General features: G+C 39.9%; 1 protein-coding gene across 3 annotated transcripts in view; it reads right to left on the bottom strand.

The window, feature by feature from the left end:
- The window catches only part of Trim24 (tripartite motif containing 24), a 104502-nt gene that overhangs the window by 28758 nt on the left and 50651 nt on the right, over nucleotides 1-25093 (bottom strand). For all 3 annotated transcript variants that reach the window (XM_004661177.2, XM_004661178.2, XM_045160362.1), the window contains exons 3-8: nucleotides 21577-21724; nucleotides 17967-18099; nucleotides 14112-14228; nucleotides 10557-10671; nucleotides 5767-5913; nucleotides 91-208 (exon numbers count right to left, since the gene is read on the bottom strand). In XM_004661177.2, coding sequence (XP_004661234.1) covers nucleotides 91-208; nucleotides 5767-5913; nucleotides 10557-10671; nucleotides 14112-14228; nucleotides 17967-18099; nucleotides 21577-21724 — 778 coding nt within the window. The remainder of the gene's footprint in view (nucleotides 1-90; nucleotides 209-5766; nucleotides 5914-10556; nucleotides 10672-14111; nucleotides 14229-17966; nucleotides 18100-21576; nucleotides 21725-25093) is intronic.

Below are 25093 nucleotides of genomic sequence, written 5' to 3'. Positions count from 1 at the left end.
GTAACACCTCATGATCACTAACAGTTCTAACTCACCCCCTACTCCACACGCCTTATAAAAGGTACTTAAAAAATGTCTATAATGGCCTACCTAAGTTGATAATATTTTGGGCCCAGAAACTAGGATCACAGTGAAACTGGATGGTGTTGTTGGTCACTGGGGAAGCATCACATCTTGCACGAAGGAGGTGTCGTAATCGATATGTAATCTAGAAGCAGAAAGAAAACTGAATGTCAATCTACTTATCACGCAAATACTTATATGCCCAGCAATAACTAAAACAACAGTGTCCAATATTTATGCTAACAAATTTAAGTTGCAAAAAAAGGTCGTAGAAAATTTTCTTTTCAAAACATTAAAACTTTAAGATATAACTCATGTATTATTGCACACAGAACTAAGAAGTAACCTAAAGGGGTCAGTTAAAACCAGTTTTTGAATTAACAATATTTCAAAACATATCATTTAAATGTACATGAAATGAAAAACAAGTTTAATATTCCTTGAATATTCTACTTATTCTTTGAAGCAGGGGCTCACTTTAGCCTAGGCTAACCAAGAATTCATTCTGTAGCCCCAAGCTGGCCTTGAACTAATGGCAATCCTCCAACCTCAGCCACCAGAGTGCTAGGAGGATCGCTGTGTGCCACCATTCCTAGCTTATTTTACCTATTCTTTTTTTAAAGAAATAATCTGAAATTAGACTTAGGGTGCTAATGAATTATATAGAGAATACAAATTAATCTGTTCAGGAAATGCAACTAGGTTTGCAAATGGGATGGCTCACTTTGTTTCTTTCCTTATGAACAGCCATCTTTGACTCATGCCATCTCCCCCTCCAAGGTCAGTGTCACAGTTCTTCATGATTTTAATGCCCAATTAATTGATGTGACTTTACAGCTTACTTCCTCTGGTGCCTGATACAAATAATACAACAAATGCATGGGTTCCTATCAACTTGGGCAACTTTTTCTGTCTTGCATCTTACCTTATTCTCTTCTCTATCCTGCAAGGCCCACCTTAAATCCCTGGGTAATTTACTTTAGGTAGGCCCTCAGGACAGACGGGTTATCATAAGGCATTTTTCTGCTTCACTTACTCTCCTGCTCCTCCAATGATTATTTCATACCTTGTTTCCTTTTCAAATCTTCAGCATTTCCTCCTCTATTGCTAGTTGCAGCTGATGGTCTTATTTTAATGAACAAATAAAACAGTAATAATCAGGGACCTTCCTCAAACTTCAATGTCTATCAGTATTGGCACTCCCTGTTTTCTATACTGGCCAAAATAGTCATGCTTCTAGAGAAACCAAGCCCTTCTTGTGTGTGTTCAGCAATTTCTTCACTTTTGTGGATTACACTCATCAACATACTTATCATTGTCTAGCTAAAACAAAGTCCTTTTTGTCCTATCCACTGCTTTTTTGAAAAACATTTAAAAATATGTTATTTTTATTTATCTTATTTATTTTTTGAGAGAGACAGACAGAGAGAGCATGGGCACACCAGCCACTGCAAATGAACTCCAGATGCATGTGCCACCTTGTGCATCTGGCTTACGTGGGTCCTAGAAAACTGAACCTAGTCCATTACCTTTGCAAGCAAAAACCTTACATGCTAAGCCATCTCCCCAGCCTTGCTTTTTTGAAAAGTAATTATTTATAAGCAGTGAGAGACAGTTGGATTGAGGAGAGACGGAAAAAATGGGCATGCCAGGACCTCCAGCCCTGCAAATGAACTCCAGATACATGTGCCACCGTGCATCTGTCTTTACGTGGGTACTGGGGAACTAAACTTGAGTCATCAGGCTTTGCAGGCAAGTGCCTCATCTGCTGAGCCACATTTGATCCATTTTGAGTACATTTTTATACAGGTGGAGACAGAAATCTCAGATTTTCAGCCTTCATATGGTTACACAGTTTTTCCATCACATCTGTTAACTATGCTGCCTTTTCTCAAGACATTTTTGGCATCTTTATTGAAAATAACATGGCCTGGCTGGGCATGATGGTAGACTACTGTAATCCTTGCAGCTGGGAGGCTAAACCAGGAAAATCTACGTTCAAGGCCAGTCTAAGCTATACATAGTGATACCCTACATCAAAGAACCAAACTATTTAAAAATATGATGGCCAAAAGCATACAGATCTATTATTAGGTCCTCTACTCTATACCATTGTTCTACATGACTCTTTTTATTCTAGAACATGCAAATTTTTAAAAAGCAATTATGGATCTTTAGCATATTTTGAAACCACATATTGTAATATTTCCAACGAGGCTTTTGGCAGATTTAGTCCTTCCACTTGAATTTTAGGATTCCCCCCTCCCATATTCCTGTGAAATCTCCAAGTATTTTGGTGAGTATTGTATCAGTTAATTTCTTCTATTACATTCAAGCTACCACAAGGGTTGTACTAAACCTACTAACTGCTTTTGGCAACATGGCCTTGTAAACAATATTAATTCTGCTGATCCATGAAGATGGGTGCTTCTAATTTTTTCTTATTGTCTTAGGACTCTTAATGCCTTTGTTAAGTTACACCAAGACATTATCAGCTTTCAGAATTATGTGACTAATTGCACTGTGGTTTGTGAACAGAGAAGCAACTGACTGGCTGTGCTTAGCTCACTTGGCACCTGCTGCCTGGCTGGTCAGTACAGTACAGTACCAAGGCAGTGTGATATGTATAGTATCACATCCCCTTCAAACAGGGATGATCTCACTTTACTTTCCTATTTGTATATCTTTTATTTCTCTTACCTGTTACTAAAAAATTTGAAGTGCTATACTGCAAAAGAGTGGTGAGAGTAAATACTAGATACAGGCTATTAAATGTTGGCTCCAGTCCCCAGTCTCCATAACTATGGATTGAATAAAACTTTATTTATTTGTTTTGCTTTTCAAGGTAGGGTCTCATTCTTTAGCCTAGGCTGACTCGGAATTCAGCATAGTCTCAGGGTAGCCTTGAACTTACAGTGATCCACCTACCCCTGCTTCCCAAGTGCTGGGATTAAAGGCGTGCTCCACCATACCCAAACTAGTTAAGTTACCTGGTTTGTAGTATTCAGTTATGGCGATTTAAAAATGGAATAAGGCATAGGACTTTAGACACAGACATACCATGTTTCTCTAAACCATTTATTTGCTAATGGGTACTTGGGCTGATTCTACATCTTGGTTATTATAAATAGTACTATTATAAAAATGGGGGTGCAGAGCTGGAGAAATGGGTTACCCATTAAGGCGTTTGTCTGCAAAGCCTAAGGACCCGGGTTTGATTTCCCAGAACCGACCTAAGGCAGATGCACATAGTGTTTGGAGCTCATTTGCAGTGACTAGAGGCCTTGTTGCGCCCATCCTCTCTCCCCCTTCTAATAAATAAAAACTTTTCAAAAATTAAAAAAATGGGGGTACAAATATGACATACTAACTTTATCTTTAGATATATAGCCAAAAGTTAGATGACTGGAACATATTGCAGTTCTAATCCCAACTTTTTAAAATTTTTTAAAATTTTTGTTTATTTGAAAGTGACAGAGAGAGAAAGAGGCAGAGAGAGAAAGAGGCAGAGAGAGAGAGAGAGAGAGAGAGAGAGAGAGAGAGAGAGAATGGGTACGCCAGGGCCTCCAGCCACTGCAAAGGAACTCCAGATGCGTGCGCCCCTTGTGCATCTGGCTTATGTGGGTCCTGGGGAATCGAGCCTCCAACCGGGGTCCTTAGGCTTCACAGGCAAGCACTTAACTGCTAAGCCATCTCTCCAGCCCAACTTCCAACTTTTTAAAAAAAGATTTTATTTATTAGAGACAGAGAGAGAGAGAATGGGTACACCAGAGCCTCCAGTCTGTGCATCTGGCTTACATGGGGCCTGGAGAATCGAACCGGGGTTCTTAGGCTTCACAGGCATGAGCCTTAACCACTTAAGCCATCTCTCCAGGCTCTCTACTTTCAACTTTTTTTTTTGGTTTTTCAAGATAGGGTTTCATTCTAGCCCAGGCTGACCTGCAATTCACTATGGAGTCTCAGGGTGGCCTCGAACTCATCATGATCCTCCTACCTCTGCCTCCCGAGTGCTGGGATTAAAGGCGTGCGCCACCACGCCCGGCACTACTTTCAACTTTTAAAGGAACATTTATACTGTTTTCAGCAAGATATATTAAATTTTCAACATCTCTATAAAAGGACTCTTCCCTGCATGTCCAACAATTATTTATTTATTTATTTTTTGTTTTTATTTATTTATTTGAGAGTGACAGACAGGAGGACGCAGAGAAAGAGAATGGGCACATCAGGGCCTCCAGCCACTGCAAACAAACTCCAGATGCATGCACCATCTTGTGCATCTGGCTTACATGGACAATGGGGAATTGAGTCTTAAACTGGGTCCTTAGGCTTCACAGGCAAACACTTAACCGCTAAGCCATCTTTCCAGCCCAATCACTTATTTTTTTTTTATAAATATTTTTTGTTCATTATTTATTTATTTATTTATTTGAGAGCAACAGACATAGAGAGAAAGACAGAGGGAGAGAGAGAGAATGGGCACGCCAGGGCTTCCAGCCTCTGCAAACGAACTCCAGACGCGTGCGCCCCCTTGTGCATCTGGCTAACGTGGGACCTGGGGAACCGAGCCTCGAACCGGGGTCCTTAGGCTTTCACAGGCAAGCGCTTAACTGCTAAGCCATCTCTCCAGCCCCAATCACTTATTTTTATATAACTCCCAAAATTGACACAAAACAAAACAAACAAAACACCCTGGTAGGACAGTAAAAACTCCAACACACTCTTCGCCCAGAATATCGGTTCTGGTATAAGCAGATATTCTCAGTACATGTATTTCTCTTTTTCCTTAGTATTTTATTTAAATTAATTTGCACGGAGAAAGAGAATGAATATGAATATGCACACCAGCATTTTGTCTTATGTCATCTGTTGTTCATTATGTTTGATATGAAATGTGCCAACACTGGGTGCCCAGCTTGTGGTGGTTTGTTGAAGAGTGTTGTACCTTTAGAAGGTGGGCCTTGCTGTTTGAAGGAGGTTTCGAGAAGGGCTTTAAAGGTCTTAGAGCTGTCTCTAATTCTGGTCCAGCTCTGTTTCCTGGTCAATAGCCATGTCAACAGCTGTGGCCACATGGTCCTAGCCCCATTCCTCCTTGCCATGCTACATTAAAATGTCTCCAGGGGCTGGAGAGATGGCTTAGCGGTTAAGCGCTTGCCTCTGAAGCCTAAGGACCCCGGTTCGAGGCTCGGTTCCCCAGGACCCACGTTGGCCAGATGCACAAGGGGGCACATGCATCTGGAGTTCGTTTACAGTGGCTAGAAGCCCTGGCGCGCCCATTCTCTCTCTCCCTCTATCTGTCTTTCTCTCTGTGTCTGTCACTCTCAAATAAATAAACATGAACAAATATTTTAAAATGTCTCCAGGACTATGAACCACAAGGAGCTTTTTCTCCTTTAAGGTTGTCTCCCGGGTATTTTCACAGCAATAAGGAAAGTACTGCACACCCTCATCAGTCCATAACTCTGGATGCTGGCCCACACATCATTGCTGTGGGTATTCAGTCATTATACTGATGCCTTCAGGCCAGGAAGTATTTTTGACAGAAATTCTTGCTATTTATCTTGCTCATGCTGGTTTTGAGCTCCCAGCAACAGGAACAATAGGTGTGCACCCTCAAATCTAGCTTGTTTCTAGTTTAAGCATCCCCGACATCATACTTCGCCGCACGCTCTTGTCGACCCTGAGGTCCGTGCTTCCTCTTACCAGGCGCTTGCTGTAAAGCAGGGCTGTGCTGCTGCCACTAGAGACCGCCCACTTGGAGAAATGCATGACGTGCTCTAACTGCTTCGAGAGTCCAGCCACTTCCTGTTGTTGTTGCATAAGTTTCATGCGATGGTCCTTTGCAAGACTCTGAAAAGAAGAGTTTCCAAATTGTCTTCTTTGTTTCAATACTTGTTTTCAGATAACCAAATAAGAACTCATCCATGCACTCAAATGATATCAAGTGAAAGTAATTAATATAAAGAATCACTCAGTGTAACAAAAATTGCACACCACATGCTGTCCCTACTTTCAGTCTCTATGTCTGATGTTACATATTCTGAGATTTAGGTCCTGTTTTTGCATTGTGATAAATTTGAAGCATGAAATAGCTATAATTCAAAAAATGTTAATATATACAAATCAAACAGAAGCACCATTCAGGCATCTAGATTTAATCAATCCTACGATTTCATTTTTTAGAGATTTACATCAAGAATCATGGCAAATGGTAGCTGACACTATATTTAAAAAAAAATGTATTATGTGTTTATGATTACCATAGGAGCCAGTGCAGTGCATACTGTGTCAATGCATTCTCAAAAAGCTACGTAAGAGCCAGATGCCATGGCACACACCTTTAATCCCAGCACACAGGAGGCAGAGGTAGGAGGATCTCTGAGTCTGAGGCCAACCTGAGACTATATTCCAGGTCAGCCTGGGCTAGAGCAAGCTCCTACCTTGAAGGAAAAAAGTTGGGGCTAGGGAGATGGCTTGGTGGTTAAAGGCTATTAATTTGCAAAGCATGACAGCTTGGATTTGAGTCACCAGTACCTATGTAAAGCCATATACATAAAGTGGAGCATGTGTCTGGAGGTCATTTGTGGTGACAGGAGGCCCTGGCATGCCCATAATCTCTCTCTCTCTCTCTCTCTCTCTGCCTCTTTGTCAAACACTATCTCAAATGAATACAATTTTTAAAAAATATATATGAAGCCAGGCATGGTAGCACATGCCTTTAATCCTAGTACTCAGGAGGCAGAGGTAGGAGGATTGCCATGAGTTTGAGGTCACCCTAAGATTACATGTGAATTCCAGGTCAGCCTGGGCTAAACTGTGACCCTATCTTGAAAGACCTATATATATATGTATATGTATGTGTGTGTGTGTGTGTATATATATATGTATATATGTATGTATGTATATAGGGGCTGGAGGGATGGCTTATGGGTTAAGGTGTTTGCCTGGAAAGCCAGAGGACCCAGGTTCAATTCCCCAGGATCCACATAAGCCAGATGCACAATGTGGCACATGTATCTAGAGTTTGTTTGCAGCAGCTGGAGGCCCTGGTGTGCCCATTCTCTGTCTTACTCTCTCAGATAAAAACAAAATAATTTAAAAAAATTTAAAATAAAGTATGATGGGTTTGGCTGGGCATGGTAGCACGCTTCTTTAATCCTAGCACTCATATATGATGGGTTTGATTCCTGGAATGGACACCACCCATCTCCACAAAGCAGTATGTTGAATTTTTCTATATTAAATATATACTTAGAAAAAGAGGGAATCAAAGACGAGCACTGCACTTGTTGTGTTTTAAAGGTCCTTATTCAAAAATTTCATTCCTAACCTGGTGAAGTAAGAGAATAGGGCTTTTCTATTGGTCTAGACAAATTAGAAAAGTTATTAGAAGTATAAAACTGTACACACCAAAATGGGCTTATGTTCTTAAGGGTAAATGAACCTAGAAGTATGCCTGAGTCAATTCCACATTTAAAAAAAAAAGCACTCACACACTAACGTGAATTAGCTAATTCAGTAATAGGCAATGGCTCTGTCATATCTAATTTAAGACTGATTCAGAAAGAATACAACTTACCTAATAGGCTATTTTTGACCTCTGTAAGATTTATCTGTTTCTTTAGAAACATTATAGTGGAGACAACTTTTTAAAGACCTGTGAGAGTTTCAACTGAGAACAAACATCCTGCAGGTCTTGGTTTCTAAGGTAACAAATTATTAGTGTTCTGGCAGGTAAGCTGGCCGCTCTGAAGCAGCACTCTGACCTAGAGAACGAGGATGAGGGCTTGAAGCCCATTCAGGAGGTGCTATGACAACTCTAAGTTACAGGTAACTAAAAACACTACTGACAGGACTGGGTAGATGGGTTATCGGTTAAGATGCTTACTTGTGAAGCCTAAGGATGCATGTTCGACTCCCCAGACCTACATTAAGCCAGGTGCACGCGTGACACAAGGTTCACATGTGCACAGGGTGGCACATGCATTTGGAGTTCAGGTATAGTGGCTGGAGGCCCTGGTGTGCCAATCCCCCCCCCCACCCCTGTGACTCGTTTTCTCTCATTAAAAAGGAAAGAAAAAAAGAAAGAAAGAAAAAGAACAGTCTGTTGGGCTTGCCTAAAAAAAAAATACTCCTGATGATCAAGTCTGTTCATAGGTTCAAGGGTCTCTGTATTTGTTTTAACTCTCATGATTCTAAAGTATGGCACAATTTGGAAACAAATGTAAAGCAGTGTACTCATTAGAGGTTTTTCCCCTTTTTTGAGGTAGGGTTGCACTAGGATGCGACCAGGATGACCAAGAACTCTATAGTCCCATACCAGGCTGGCCTTGAACTCACAGAGATCCTTCTACTTCTGTCTCCAGAGTTCCAGGATTAAAGTTTGGGGCTACCATGCCCGACCATTACAAATTTGTAAATAAGCAAACCAAAAAAAATCAATGTAGCTGGGCATGGGGGTGTACACCTCTAATCCTAGCACTCGGGTGGCAGGGGTAGGGTAGGAGGACCTCAGTGAGTTCAAAACCAGCCTAAGAATACAGAGTGGATTCCAGGTCAGCCTGGGCTAGAGTGGGACCCTACCTTGAGAAAAAAAAAGTTAATGTAAATGGTTCTGATTCCTTCTACCCTAAGTACTTTTCCTTGTGGTTGGTAAATCACTAGATTGACCATGCACCCCTAGGAGGGATTCAACTTTCTTTTTATTGAGGGGGTGTGTGGCAAGGTCTCACTCTAGTTCAGGCTACCTGGAATTCACTCTGTATTCTCAGGGTGGCGTTGAACTCATGATGATCCTCCTATCTCTGCCTCCCAAGTGTTGGGATTAAAGGCGTGCGCCACCACACCAGCTGGGATTCAACTTTCTACCACAGGCCTTATAATGTGGTCAATTATTAAATAAAGATGTTCCAAACTTTTTCTAAAGGTACTGCTTCCTTACCTCTTTTAATACTAGCATTCTCTTATTTTATTCTCGCTCTAAATTGCATTTTTACTATGAATTCTTTCTATATTAACATTTTCAAAGAATTGTTCAAGATCATGAACAATATGAAAGTTCACATACCATGTATACTACTTCATTATTATTTGAAGTTGAATACTGACTTACTGTATTTTATGAATTTAGAAAAGATAGACTCAGTAATGTTGTTTGACTAAATGGATATTCTGTGCCCTCTAAATATTTACATTTATGTGCATATATTAATACTGCTCTCAGTTTTGGTTAGAAAATCTTTCAAAAAAAGAAAAGAAAATCTTCTTTCAGATGGTGGTGACCACTTACTGGGGAAACTCAAAATTCACCCCAGTGCTGAGAAGAAATAAAGTAACTTTGCAGCACTAAATGAGACATCTCTGATACCCCCCCTGGGCCTCAGGGACTACTGCAGAAGAACTGGCAGGAAGAATTTAAGAATCAAGGGCTGAGGAAGACTGGGTTAGAACATTGTCTTCCAGATGCAAAGGGGTGGTTGCAATCATGACCTCACAGTGGCTGTTGTTACCTGAGCCAGACTTGAATAATTTTGGCCCTTCAACATGATAATCAGGATCATGGAGGAATGCAAAAAGAAAAAAAATAAATGAAATAAAGACAGCAAAATATCAGACCGACTAGTTGGAAAGACGTGGAGGGAACATGGCACATAGTGGATAAAGGCATGTCACGGAAGGGTATGATCAGGATACACTGTGCATATACATATGGAAGTTATCAACAAGCTTTAAAAAATATACTGTACAATGTTAAGGGTAGAGCCACGTAGTACCTTTTCCTTTTCTTAAACTGGTATTTTGAGACAGTATCCCAGTAACCCATAGCCCTTGCTGTCCTGCTACTTGTTATATAGAGCAGCCTACGGCCTAACACTCACAGAGATCCACCTGGCATTGCCAATTGAGTGCTAGGATTATTGATGTGAGCCACAACACCCAAATGTCTGACCTAAGTTTTTAAAAGGGTAAACGTGCAGTCACGTATTACTTAACAATAGGATCTACTGTAAGAAACATGTCATCACTGTGCAAGTATCACAGAGTGTATCTACCAGGTGACTAGATGATAAAACCTTTCTTTATACCACCATTCACATATGTGGTCTGTTATGTATAGATCATTACATGCTGCATGATGTGTAATTGAAAGCTAAATATAACAGTATCTTTCTAGAAAAGTGAGCTCAACTTTATCCCTTTGGTGACACATAGCTGACATGTCCATGTATGTGTAAGCTGATAACATTTCTTCAAGATTCACAGAGCTCCTTGTATAAGCCAGGCTCTGTGCTTCGTGCTGTGAAGCACACCGTGGCGAATGAGACCTTCTTAGCATACTGCAGAGCTATAAGTAGTTGGCTACAAGAGAATCTGGCAAAGGCAAACTTGGAGTGGAGAATATTATTAAATCACAAAATATACACAAAGCACTAAAGATCATCTTCAGCAAACACTGTGAAATCACAACACACTGGTTGCCTGTGGTAACTTACCTCTAGCTGGTGAAGCAGAGCTTTTCCTTTTTTATTAATTTCTACCATCAAAGTAAAGATTGCAACTTTAATATCCTGTTCCACCTGCTTTTGATTTTGATTTACTTCAATTATTCTGAAAATTAAATAAAGAGGAAACATCTAAAATTTAAGGCAAATTTTTAAAAATTGGTATTTTAATATATAAATTGTTTTCAGCTCTTAAAATAGCCAGTACTTTTTGAATTGCCTGCCTTAAAGATAAGACATGAGAAATGATTCTTCTCAAAGATAGTCATTTAACTAGCTCAGGCTGACCTGCAACTCACTCTGTAGTCTCAAACTCACAGCAATCCTCCTACCTCTGCCTCCAGACTGCTGAGATTACAGGCATGAGCACATTTTGAAGACTAAGGTTTGTAAATATACTACCACCCAAGAAAACTAATGCTGTTACATAAAAGGATGAGACTGGGGATGGCTGGTATAAAACTAGGATTTATAAACAAGATTAAAAAAAGAAACACCAAACTATGATTAGAGCAAACTCTGTTGGGTAAATGTGATACTTTTGGTTGGGGACATAAGAATTGCTACCATTTTCATAATATCTAAACAGAAACAAAAGGAAAAATAATAGGTTACTTTTTATTTTTCCCTAGAGCTACAGTTTGTTTATTCACTCTGATAACCAGCTCCCTTCCTACCAAGCTACAGAGTTCTTCAGCCCTGTCTACCCAAGACCAGTGGGCCTTTCACAACCTGGCCCAGGTACCAGGTGAAGAGGCTCAGCAACCAAGGCAAACATTTATTCTGTTACTTTTAATAACAGGCAGTCAAATAATGGCCTTGAGTTTTAGAAACTGTTCCTTTGATTAGAGAATGATGGGAACTCTGTCTCATGCAGATGAAACAACATATAGAAGGAAAAAAACAGCATTCCACCAGATTATCTCATAGAAGTAGAAAAAAGGATTACCTATCAAATGTCAGAGAGTTTATTTAATCTTTAATCTTTATGTCACCCGTCTACTTCTTCCATAGCTACTCCTTAACATTTATGACCATGAAGTCAGAGATTTTTATCCTCCAGGGAAGTTCAGGATAATTTGTTAAACATTTTATTCATTTACTTCTGGGGGAGAGGAAAGGGAAATGGCACGCCTGGGCTTCTAGCCACTGTAAACAAATTCTGGACACATGCTTCATGTTGTGCATATGGCTTTATGTGGGTACTAGGAACTGAACCCAGGTAGTTAGGCTTTGCAGGCAAGCACCCTAACAAATAAACCCTAGCCCCAAGATAATTGTTTGACATTCATATTGCTACAACTAATTTTAAAGGCATTCATTTAAATTTTTACAATTGTGTAATAGGAAGAACTGGGTTGAAAAAACACATGCACGTGGATCAATAACAAAGTTAGTATTGTAATTTCAATATTTCTATTACTAGGGAGACTATAAAAAATGCAAACAAGCAGGGGACATAGCTCAGTTGTTGCCTAGCACCCATGAGGCCCTGGGTTCAATACCTAAAAGGAAGAGGAAAAGGAAAAAGGGGAAGAAAATGGGCAATTAGTACCAACCTAAGGAAGAAACCAATACATTAACAAAAAAGAAGAGAAAGAAAGAAAGAAAGAAAGAAAGAAAGAAAGAAAGAAAGAAAGAAAGAAACAAACAAACAAACCTGTGATTTTGTCTAAAAAGAAACTACAGCATATGCCTGTAATCCCTGCAATTGGGACATATAGGCAGCTCAGGCATTCAAGATAAGCTTTGGCTACAAGGCAAGCATGAGGTCAACTGAGGTTATAAGAAGCAACAAAACGAAACAGGTACAAGTATCAGGGCGTGTAGTGTGTCACCCCTACAGGACCAGCCTGAGACTACACAGTGAATTCTAGGTCAGCCTAAGCTCGAGCAAGACCCTACCTCGAAACACCAAACTAAGTAAGTAAAGATATTTAGAGAGAGAGGTCACTGTATCTGGTATTTAATAATCTACCAGGATCCCGAGTGTGAGGTATGTTCCACAAACAAACAACATAAAGTCCAGAAATAACTATGTACTTCTATGGACAAATGAATTTCTAAAAGGTATCAGGAGAATTCAATACATAGGCTAGTCTTTTCAACAAATGCTGCTGGAAGAAATGAATATCTCTGTGTTTAAAAAAAACAAAACAGTGAACCCTGACTTATATAGCTCACATCATATACACCCAGGAGAAAATCTCAAGGTTGAACTTTCATTAAAGACAGACCTTTCACTCAAAATTATTTGTGCACACATGTATTCCCCTGCACCCCCATGTGTTTGTGTGTGTGCAGGATCTCTTGCCACTGAAAACAAGCTCCAAACATGTGGTCCACTTTTGTGTCTGGCTCTACCTGGGTACTGGAAAACTGAACCCCGAGCCAGTAGGTTTCATCCTTAGCTATGTTCCAAAATGGTAAGAACAGCAGATTAACATGTTTGTTCTTAAGGTGAACCTCAAAGATGACACTATTTTCCCAATGAGCAATATTCAAAAGCCACTACAAAGTCCCTTTTCTTCAGGGTCCTTCTGTTCAGAATTTTTTGATGAGTTAGTTAGGGGCATGTCACTCTTGTATATACATAAATCCTAGGACACAGCACCGCTTGCGTGAGCTATAGTAGTATCAGCATGGTGCTAGCCAGGACTTGCAAGGGGCCTAAGACAACCTACTCTTGTTAGTGGTTTGCTCCCCAGTTACTCAGGATGTGCGCCTTGGGGCAGGGGGTTTTCTTTCTTGGAGACAAAGGCCTAACAACCAGCATCTATAAACTACTGTGTCACAGACAAGGAAAGAGAGAGAGGTAAAAGGTTAATATCCTAAGTCTCTAGGTGTTCTAAATTTCCATCTCTTTCATAATGAAAAAGCATCACAGCCTAGGAGAGGTACCTTAAATATTAGCAAACATGAAAATATTTCAAATGACTAGTAAAATGGTTTTTACTTTTAAATGATTTTTAAAATTAGAAAACAGATGATTATAAATACCTTCCAGACAGATAATTACAATTATAGTTTATCATGTTAGCTTTTAAATTTCATGGCTGAATTAAATCATTTCCAAAAGAAACTTTCTGGAAAAGCCTTACTGTGGCAGCTTTAATAGATGTCCCCCAATACATCCAGGAGTTATTAAAGTTTGTAACTTAGATCTCCAGCTACCTGATAAAGGAGGTGTCACTGTGGGTGGATCTTAGGGCACAGCCCTAAGGTGTAGTTGGGAAATTCCAGTCGAAACATATGCAAAATGCCGTGAGCTGTTTCTGGAGTTCCTGGAATGTGCTCACTTATGGTATTGGTAGCTTTTCTCTTGCTTCTTCTACCATTATGGAACTTCCCCTTGATCTGTACGCTTCAAATAAATTCCCTTCCTCTCATAACTGTGACTGGTCTGGAAGTTCATCCCAGCAAACTGAAGGTGTCTACTATACTTACCAACCATACGCTGTTAGCAAACCAACATCTTATTTCAGACTTAAGAAAAAGTCCTCACTTAAGATACACAAATGACTTATTATATTATCTGAAGTGTACCTGTTTTGAATTTGATTTCCTGTATACTTTATGTATTTTGTTTTCTCCATCAGTTTGGTGATTAGTGTATCTATGATCACTTTCTGGTTCTGAAAAGCTTCTTCTATAAATTGGTATCTGAAAAAATAATTTATATCATATAAACACCTGTAAGTCCAAAATAACAAAGACCAACATAAAAAGTAATATTATGAAAGACATAAATAATAATTGTTTTAAAATACCAGACATACCCATATAAGTTTTTATTTTATTTTTATTTATTTGAGAGGGGAGGAGACAGGAGAGAAAAAGAAAATGGGCACACTAGGGTCTCCAGTCACTGAAAACGAACTCCAGACACCTTGTGTATCTGGCTTATGTAGGTCCTGGGAAACTGAATCTGGGTTCTTTGGCTTTGCAGGCAAGCGCCTTAACTACTAAGCCATCTTTCTAGCCTGTAAGGCAAGCTTTCACTTCCTCTCCTATTATTCTTTGATATCAATACTATTTATTTCAAGACTATAAGAAAAAAACACCCATCACTCATTTTGTGGCTATAAAGCTCATTTGGCAGACTTGGCAGAAAGTAGAATGAGCTGTTTTTAGTAGAGAAACTACTGTGTGATTTCACAATTACACTCTTGAAAATCTTAAGCAGCTTCACTGTACACACTTATGCCATTGGGATAAATGAATGTGCAAGAGTGGGACTGACGTGCCTTGAAATCAAAATGTAATAATTTGGATGGCAAACTATGTAAGACAATGAAAGAAAAGTACACAAAAATAACTGGGTACTGTGGTGAAGAACACTATGAGTTTGAGGCCAAGATGGACTACTATGTGAGACTGCCCAAAAAAGGGGGAGGGAGGAGACTGGACAGATTGCTCAATGGTTAAAGGCAGTTGTTTGCAAAGCCTGATGACCTGGTTTGACTTCCCAATACCCACATAAAGCAAGATACACAAAATGGCACATGCATCTGGAGTTTGCTTACGGTGGCAAAAGGTCCTAGGCATGGCTATACTCAACTCTGTTTCTCTAATATATAAATAAATAATTATTTTTAAAAAATGGGTTGGGTACATTTTAATTAAGCTTTTCAAACCAAAATATTTTACATAACTTTCAATGTGTAAGTATAAATCACTATTATAATAGGTTTCAAGGGAGAAAACATGATCATTAATTATATCCTGTATGAACAATGACAATTTTTTTCTTAGGCAACCCTTTGTTTAGGTTTGGGTTTTATAACTTAGTAAATGTTTTCCTTTACAATATTTCCTAGGACCGTAGTATTAAAAACAATGTCAGGGATGGAGAGATGGTTTAGCAGTTAAGACACTTGCCAGCAAAGCCAAGTATCCCAGGTTCAATTCCTCAGGACCCATGTAAACCAGATGCACCAGGAGGTGCACACATCTAGATTTGGTTTGCAGTGGTTGGAGGCTCTGGTGTGCCCATTCTCTTTCTCTCTCTCAAACAAATAAACAAAAATAAAAAATGTTAAAAAGAAATATGAGGGATTGAAATGGCTTAGGGGTTAAAGTGCTTGCCTGTGAAGCCTTAAGGACCTAGGTTCGACTCCCCAGAACTCACATAAGCCAGATATGCAAGGTCATGCATGCATACAAGGTGGTGTGTGACTCTGGAGTTGAATTGTGGTGGCTAGCAGCCCTGACGTGCAAATTTTCTCTCATTTTTATGTAAATATAGTAAAAATGTTGTATGAGATTTACAGCTCAAGCTACCACTGATTTAATGTTCAACTGCTTGCTTTAAAGTAAAATTTCTAAAAGTAAATGATGTCACATGTAATAATAGAGTGACCAGTCTTCAAAACTTTGTGTCATAATAATCCTTTAGACAGTTAATATTCAGTGTAAATTTCCTAAAAACCAAGTGTGTTCTCCTATGAACTTACAGTAAATATAGTTGCTGAATTCAAGAAAATTGACATTAATGCAGTACCATTCACTTGAAGACTGTATTTCAATTATGTCATCATCTGTCTTGATGTGTTTTATGCCAACTTTCCCCCTCAAGTCTAGGATTTTCAGAAATCTTGCAAAAGTGCATTTAATTTTAATGTGAATTTCATTTCTTTGTTTTTATACATGAATTCCTCTTCCATTATTATTTTCTAAACTAATTGCTTTGCAAGGTTTTTCCTTCCTGTGCATGTCTGTCTGTCCGTCCGCCTGTCCATCCTGGCCACCATGAGGTGATCAGTCTCTTCTACAGTCATCACAATGACATTCTGCAGCACCTGAGACCCAAAGCAATGGAGCCAGCAAACCACAAACCCTTGAAGCTGACAAAACTCCTTTTCTTCTCTGAGTTGGCAGGTGCAGGCCAGTTGGGGTTATCCCTTCATGCACAAATCCCTGGGCTTGATCCCCAGCACATAAATTCCATGCATCTGGCTTTATGTGGACACTGGAAAATCAAACTTGAGTAGTTATGCTTTGCAGGCAAGTGCCTTAACCACTGAGTCATCTCTCCAGCTCAAAATCTTGTAATATTAATTTGTGTTTTTCTTTTTTTTTTTTCCTCGAGGTAGGGTCTCATTCATTCAGGCTGAGCAGGAATTCACTATGGAGTCTCAGGGTGGCCTCAAATCACGGTGATCCTCCTACCTCTGCCTCCCAAATGCTGGGATTAAAGACGTGCACCACATGCCTGGCTACATCTTATCTTTGTTCCTAGATTAGGCATGGACCTTGGAACACAAACTATGTCTCCTAATATGTTCCAAATTGTGTGATATACATTATATACACTTATATGACACACCAACACATTTCTTATTCCCTAAGTCAAAAACAACTCAACTTTGCTTTTATCTATAATTAACCATTCAGTATTTCTTAACATCCTGTCTAGTGGTACTTTACTGAGCATGAAGCAGACAGCGACCCCAAATTATTTTTCAATCATCTTCACTTAGAATGCGATCGATGGAAATAAAATTCTATGTTTTCAGGGCTTTTTATTTATTTATTTGGCACTTTAAAAACAGTTTCTAGGATTGGGGAGATGCTAAGGGGATAAAGGCATTTGATTGCAAAGCCTCCTGGCCAGGGTGCAATAGCCCAGTACCCACTTAAAGCTAGATTCACAAAGTAGCACATGCCTCTGGAGTTTATCTGGAGTGGCTAAAAGCCCTGTCATGCCTATTTTCTTCTTTCTCTCTCAAATAAATATTTAAAAAACAAAACAAAACATGTTTCTGGGGTTGGAGAAACTCAACTGCTAAAAGTGCTTCCTTGCAAAGCCTGACCGCCAGGATTTGAGTCCCCAGTACCCATATGAAGGCAGACACACAAAGCGGTACATGCATCTCGAGTTTCTTTGCAGCAGCAGGTGGCCTTGGCTCAACTATTCTCTCTCTCTCTCTCTCTCTCTCACTCATTAAAAAAAGTCTCTAAAAATAGTTAAACAAGAATATAAATAGTATTACTTTTTCAATTATCTTGCTGGGGTATTTTTCTTCTTGCATATGAGCTAGCTATCTTGTCTAAGTATTTGCAAGTTCTCAGTTTACATTGTTTCCTCCAATATTTCTCCTTTCCCATTCTCTCTCCTTTCTGTTTTGGACTACAACATTACCAGGACAGAATGTGGTATTCTGCTGACACATACTTGGTACAAGTCATGGTGTTGCTAACCACCTTATGAGCATGGCATTTCCCCCCAAACAGGGAAGTATTTAGCCTAAAATGTCAGTAGCACCAAAGTTGAGAAATCTGGTAAAGATAACACAGAAGAGAGGTGCAAACAGCCATTCGGTTTGAGTAGCAAGGGTCCCCAGGCCACACAAAGGTGGTGCCGTGTCAACGTGTGCCCACACATGCAGATGCTGGTACCTGTGCTCTTTGTGCTCTAGCAGCTGGCAGTCCCGACAGGTAAGTTTGTCACATGTCTCACAGTAAAGCTTCAACTGCTCCTTTTTATGAAAAGGACAGAATACTGGTCGCTGACTGGTCACACCAACTGCCTCTGTAGAAACAGTGAAAAGCAAAGAGAAGAAAGTTGATAACTGGGGCAAAAGTAACAATTATTTGAAATCAAATCTACTGGCATAAAAGAACTACAAAGTTTCATTGATACCACATTACAGATTTTTAAATGTTAAATAATTTCAGCATTTTATAAAACACTAAGTAAAGATTTGACTCATTTATTTTATTTATGTGAGAGAGAGAGAGAATGGGTGCACCAGGGCCTCTAGCTGTTGCAAATGAGCTCCAGATGCATGTGCCACCATATGCATCTGGTTTACGTGTGTTCTGGGGAATGGAACCTGAGTCCTTAGACTTCATAGGTAAGAGCCTTAACCACTAAGCAACCTCTCCAGCCCCCATTTCACTTTGTAAAACAAATTCAAATTAACTCAGGAATAAAGTAAAAAATGTAGGTGTATAGTAAAAAGGCATTTTATAGAATTAAAGTCTTAAGACAGTCCTGATCAATATATAACCCCACTAAATGTTTTCTAACCTAAATATAAAGGGGAAAATGTTAAATATTTAGGCAGTACAGAGTATCTAGTAAACACATGTAGGAGCTGGACATGGCAGTATGTAAGGTGAGCACTCAAGCGGGTGAGGCAGGAGAATGAAAAGTCACAGACTAGGGCTGGAGAAGGGACTCTGTGTAAAGCACTTGCTGCTCAAGCCGGAGCACCGGAGTCTGGCCCTCAGACCCATGAGAAGCTACGGCCGGATTCCGTGTCCCAGCGCTCCTACAGCAAGGTGGGGCAAGGACTGGTGCTCTCAGCCAGCACAGCAGAAATAGCAGCCGAGCGACACTGAGAAACCCTGCCTCAAACAAGCTGAACTGGTGAGGACACACCCAAAAGTTGTCCTCTGACCTCCACAGGTCTGTGATGGCAATGTGCTGCAAACCAGTCTGGGCTACAAAGCAAGATCCTGTCTGAAACAAACAACAAAAACCTATTACACAGAAGTGAATGCATTATTTTTCTACCTTTGTCAAAATTCTAACAGAAGTAACCAATAAAGACAGACATTATGATATTTTTCACTAATTATACTACAGTCACACATTTAACTTTCACTAGTTTTCCAGTGTGGTGGGTCTGACATTGAGAAATGCTTGTAACATGAAATAGAAAAATTAGAATATAATTAAATGGTTGATTATATATAGTAAACACCAATTATGTCACCAAATAATTAAAAGTGAAAATACAAATACTGGAAATCCAGCCGTATTATGGAAGACATGGCTTGTGCTGCTCTGGTTGTTTTACAGCTATTAAGACTATACCAGGTACCTTGAAAAACCAAAAACACCTGCCAGGTGTGCTGACACATGCCTTTAATCCTATTATTTTCATGGTTTTCCAATTCTAACACAAACAGGTATGTCAGAAAGGAAAATTAGCCAATAGTCTTTTTCACAATATTTATTCATTTATTTGAGAGAGAGAATATGCACACACCAAGATCTCTTGCCCCTACACACTAGCTCCAGACACATGTGCCAATTTCTGAAACTGTGCCAACAGGCTTTGCAAGCACACACCTTTAACTGCTAAGCCATCTCCCCAGCCCAGTCTGTTTTTGGTCACAATACAACCAAATAAGATTGCAAATAAAAATGAAGCACTGTGTATATATGTGTGAATGTGGATGCAAAAAATGCAACATGTCTGGAGGTCAAAGGATAACTTTCCAATGGCTCTTCACTTGTCCAGTGATGGTATTCCTCTGCTTCTCAATGTTGGGATCATGGGCATTTGCTACCATTCATGATTCTACCTGGATCATTCAAAGGTCAAATTCATTGCTATGTAAGAAAAGCCAGAGACCTATACTTTTCTGCTCTATGACCATAGCCTAGAATTTTTGCTGTCCATGAACACTCTAGTAACCTCTATTTTCCAGCCTTCTTATATTGCTCCTCTCACACCATCTTTTCTAACTGACTATCACTCAATACTCTGTACTTGTATTATCTACTCACAATCCAAAAAGATTGCAACACATCACTGTATGCATCTCTTCCGTGGTTAATTCCCTGCACATATCCTATTTTCCTATATACTCACACCCAGACTGAGACACGATGAAGTTTCACAGCCCACACTGCAAACAGAACTTCCATCCTGTCAAGTAAATCTTTTGTTTTCATTGTCAACCTGAGTTATTTGACCTACATCCTAAATTCCCAACGTAAGAAATATCTGACTTTTTTTTTTTTCATTCCTAGACTTAGAAAAGTTCTTGGGATACAGAGTAGACACACAACACAAATAGCAGTAAAACAGAATACAAAATAGTGAAGAACAATGAAAAGGAATTAAGTTCGGGGGGGGGGGAAATGTGATGAAATGCATCAAACCTTGAAAGTACCATGTTAAGTGAAATGCCCCAGACACTGAATGAAATAGAAGTGAGATGCTTATAAGCACTGAATAATGCCACTTGAGTTTACACTTGAAAATAAAGTACATTATTGTCTGTTGTGATGGTTAATCATGGCGTCTCATACATTAACTAAGAGTCCTGTCTGTGGGCGGGTCTGTTGAAGACATTCCCAGGAAGGATGTTCTGAGGGAGACTGCCCCGGAGTAAGTGCTACTTCTGGCAGCAGCCTGATCTAGAGCACAGACGGGAAAGCAAGCAGCGCGCTGCTGTTGCCTGCCCACCTCTGCTCCTTAGTGGTGAGTGCATGCACTGTTCACTGGAGTTGCAACCCAACACCCGCAGCCTTCTAACATGCACTGAAGACGAGCAGCTCCCCGGAATCCTACACACCAGACTGGGATTCCTGAGACATCCATCCAGTCCATGTGACCTTGGAGACTGAGCAGCTAGCTACCAAGTTGTTGTCTCCAGTGAATTCCAGGTCAGCCTACGCTAGAGCAAGGCCCTACCTTGAAAAACTGAAAAATTTATTTTCAAGCAGACAGGGACTGAGAGACAGAGAGAGAGAATATGACTGAATGAATATGGGCATAGCAGAACCTCCAGCTGCTATACACAAACTCCAGACTAATGGGCCATCTGGCATTACATGGGTACTGGGGAATTGATCCCATGTCATCAGGCTTTGCAAGCCACTGAGAGATCTCTCCAGCCTTCATCAACATTTCTTTTACAAAAAAAAATACATATACATATATTTCCAAGCAACGATAGGAGACAGAAAGTGGGCAAGCCAGAGCCTCCAAGGCTCTGTAAACAGACTCCAGATGCACACGTCACCTTGTGCATCTGGCTGTATGTGGTATTAGGGAACTGAAATCTAGTTGTTAGGTGCTCGCCTTAACCTCTAAGCCATCTTTCCAGCCCTTCACAGACACTTCAAAAACTACCAAAATTTCAATTAAAATATTGCCTCCTACAAAGTCAAACACACAGAGTGAATGTTTAAAGGTATATTAAGTCAGTCAGTACAGGAAGGTAGTGACTACAGATGGAGCGAATATAAGAACTGGTTCGTTACCTGGAGACACTTCTTCTTTCTGTCTGACAGTGTGGTCTTTTGTGAACTTTACCCTCTGGTGAGCTCTAATACATGTCTTGCAGAGCCATTCAACACACTCTACACAAAACCCATTAGCTTCTGCATTGTCTTCACAGCTTGTACACACCTAATGAAAGAAACATGTCACTTAAAGTTGAGGGAAAAATGAGGACGGTCACACATAAATGATACATCAACCAAGTAGAGTTTTTGTTTTTTATTTATTAGGTTTTTTTGTTTGTTTGTTTTTGTTTTTCGAGGTAGGGTCTCACTCTAGCTTACGCTGACCTGGAATTCACTCTGTAGGCTCAGGGCGGCCTAGATCTCACGGTGGTCCTCCTACCACTGCCTCCCGAGCGTTGGGATTAAAGGCATGTGCCACCATACCTGGCTATTTATTAGTTTCTTAACACTGTTCTAAGTTTAAATAAATATTGTGCTTGGCATGTCATGGCAGCTCTTGACTTTAATTCCAGAACTCAGGAGACTTAAGTGGAAGGATTGCAATGAGTTTAAGGCCAGCCTGGACTACAGAGCAAGTTCAAAGTCAGCTTGAGCAAAAGACACCCTACCATATATGTATATAACAGGGCTGGAGAGCTGGCTTAGTGATTAAGGTACTTGCTGGCAAAGCCAAAGGACCCAAGTTCAATTCCCCAGTACTCATATAAAGCTACATGTACAAGATGGTGCATGCATCTTGAGTTTGTTTGCAGTGGTTGAAGCGGACAAAGGTGAAAGCCGTAAGTGGTACTATTATACTTGTTTGGGCTGCTGTTAATTTAGAACATGTTGCATGTTTCTTGGCATCCTAATAATCATTTAAAATTAAAGACTTTGTGCATTTTCACACAAAAAAACAGCAAAAACAATAAACCAACTAAAGACATAGTGTACACGATGGATGGGTGGAAGAAAATCTGCAAGCTTTATATATGACAGCATTAATATCTAGAATATACAAAGATCTAAGGAGAACTAAACAAAAACAAAGAGGGTTCTCAAAAGAAGAAATGCAAATGGACAATAAATAAAGTTTTAAGTACTCAACACCCTTAGTCATCAGGGAAATGCAAATTAAAACTACTAGGAACAGGTGTGGTGGTGCAAGGCTTTTAATCCCATCACCTGGGAGGCAAAGGCAAGAGAATCATGGTGAGTTCAAGGCCACCTTGAGACTACATAGTAAATTCCAGATCAGCTTGGGCTAGAGTGAAATCCGCCTTGAAAAAACAAATAAATAAATAAATAAATAAAAATTAAAACTACTATGAGATTTCATGTCACCCTAGTCAAAATGGCTTTCACCAGGAAAGAAATTACTACTGGCAAGGGCATGGGGAAAGAGGGTTATTTATTTATTCACTGTTGGTGCATCCACTGTAGAAGCCAGGGAGGATGTGTCTCATGAAGTTATACCACCACTCCAGGTCATATTCCAAAACAGCTTCACACCTTACTACCAAGACACTGCCTGTCAATCAGCCTTCAGTGCTGTACTCTTCACAGTTACAAGAACATGGAATCAACCCAGACGACTATCAGTGGAGGAATGGACAATGAAAATGTGGTACATACACACAATGGAACTCTCTTCAGCCATCAGAAAAATAAAATTGGGCTGGAGAAATGGCTGAGCGGTTAAGGCACGTGCCTGCAAAGCCAATGGACCCAGCTTCAATTCCTTAGGACCCAGGTAAACAAGATGCACAAGGTGGCACATGCGTCTGGAGTTTGTTTGCAGCAGCTGGAGGCCCTGATGTTCCCATTCTCTCTCTCTGTCTCTCTCTCTTAAATCGATAAAAATAAATTAAAAAAGCAAAATTTTGCATTAAAAAATACATAAAAAAGGAAAATTTTGCATTAAAAAATAAAATATATTAAAAAAGCAAAATTTTGCATTAAAAAAACAAAAATGAAATTGCTGGGTAACACATGGAAATGGAAAACAAATTAAATAAGATAACCTAGATAAATAAGGACCAACTACTGGTATACAGAAAGACAAATATGATGTGTTCTCCTATGTGGATAGCTTAGAACCACCTGTGTTATTGTGGGATTCTACAAGGGTACAGAACAGGGCCCACAAGAGGCTCTGAGAGAGAAAGGTAGGGAAGGCAGCACATGGAGAGAGCTGAAGGCTGAGAGGGAATGCTGACACGGGAAGGATGAGAGCATAGCACGGGCCAAGCAGGGAGATGGGGAAGAGATGTGGGTGGGTTAACCAAAATTCTATAAATTCTGAATTAAGAGCCATCAGGGAAATGCAAATTAAAACTACTTTGAGATTCCATCTTATCCCTGTCAGAATGGCTACCATCATGAAAATAAAGGTTGGCGAGGATGTGGAACAAGAAGAACACCCTTCTACACGTTGGTGGGAATGCAATCTGGTACAGCCATTGTGGAAATCAGTGTGGAGGTTCCTGAGACAGCTAAAAATAGATTTACTTTATAACTCAGCTGTACCATTCCTAGGTATATATTCTAAGGACTCATCTCATTACCTTAGAGATACTTGCTCAACCTCATGTTTATTGGTGCTCTATTCACAATAGCTAGGAAATGGAACTAGTCTAGATGGCCTTCAACTGATAAGTGGATAATAAAGATGTGGTACCATTATACAATGAATTAAGTAAATACCATTAGCTGGGCATGGTGACCCATGCCTTTAATCTAAGCATTTGGGAGGCAGAGGCAGAAGGATTGCCATGAATTCAAGCCAAACTCAGACTACACAGTGAATTCTAGGACAGCTCGGGCTACAGTGAGACCCTATTTTGAAAAACCAAAAAAGACACCAGCTAAAAAGCACGTAGAGGGCTAGAGAGATGGCTTAGTGGTTAAGGTGTTTGCCTATGAAGCCAAAGGACCAAGGTTCAATTCCCCCAGACCCATGTAAGCCAGATGGAAAAGGTGGCACATGCATCTGCAGTTTACAGTGGCTAAAGACCCTGGCATTCTTAGTCTCTCAATTGGTCGGTCTGTCTGTCTGTCTCTCTCTCATAAGTAAAGTAAGTTTAAAAACTTGAAACAAAAAAAAGCACCTACAAATTCTAAATTTGACTAAAATTATTAGTATGTCCTGATTATTAAGTTTTAAATAATAATTTTCCTAGAAGTACTTGATATGGTACTGAGCACCTCATATTCTCCAAAGTTTCTATTCTTCTGTCCCCAGGGCTTCACACATAGGAAGCACACAAGCTATTGCGAAGACAAATCTGCAGTGCGCTTTTCTTTAGAGGCAGTTTCACAGGTGCAGAGAGTTTACTATCCTCGGCAACAAGACTATTTTGGCATGTAGTGAAAGATCACATTAGGAAACAGTGAGGATCCTTTTTGTCTTTTGAGACAGGGTCTTGCTCTAGCCTAGGCTGACCTGGAATTCACTCTGTACTCAGACTGGCCGGGAACTCTCAGCAATCCTCCTACACGTTTGGCTCAATGTGGATAATTCTGAAAATCTAATTAGTATCAGTTATGTTCC

Source organism: Jaculus jaculus, chromosome 10 (assembly GCF_020740685.1).
Source record: "Jaculus jaculus isolate mJacJac1 chromosome 10, mJacJac1.mat.Y.cur, whole genome shotgun sequence".
NCBI classification, from domain to species: Eukaryota; Metazoa; Chordata; class Mammalia; order Rodentia; family Dipodidae; genus Jaculus; species Jaculus jaculus.
Note: the sequence above shows the minus strand (reverse complement) of the source record. Positions and strands in the feature narration are given on the sequence as shown.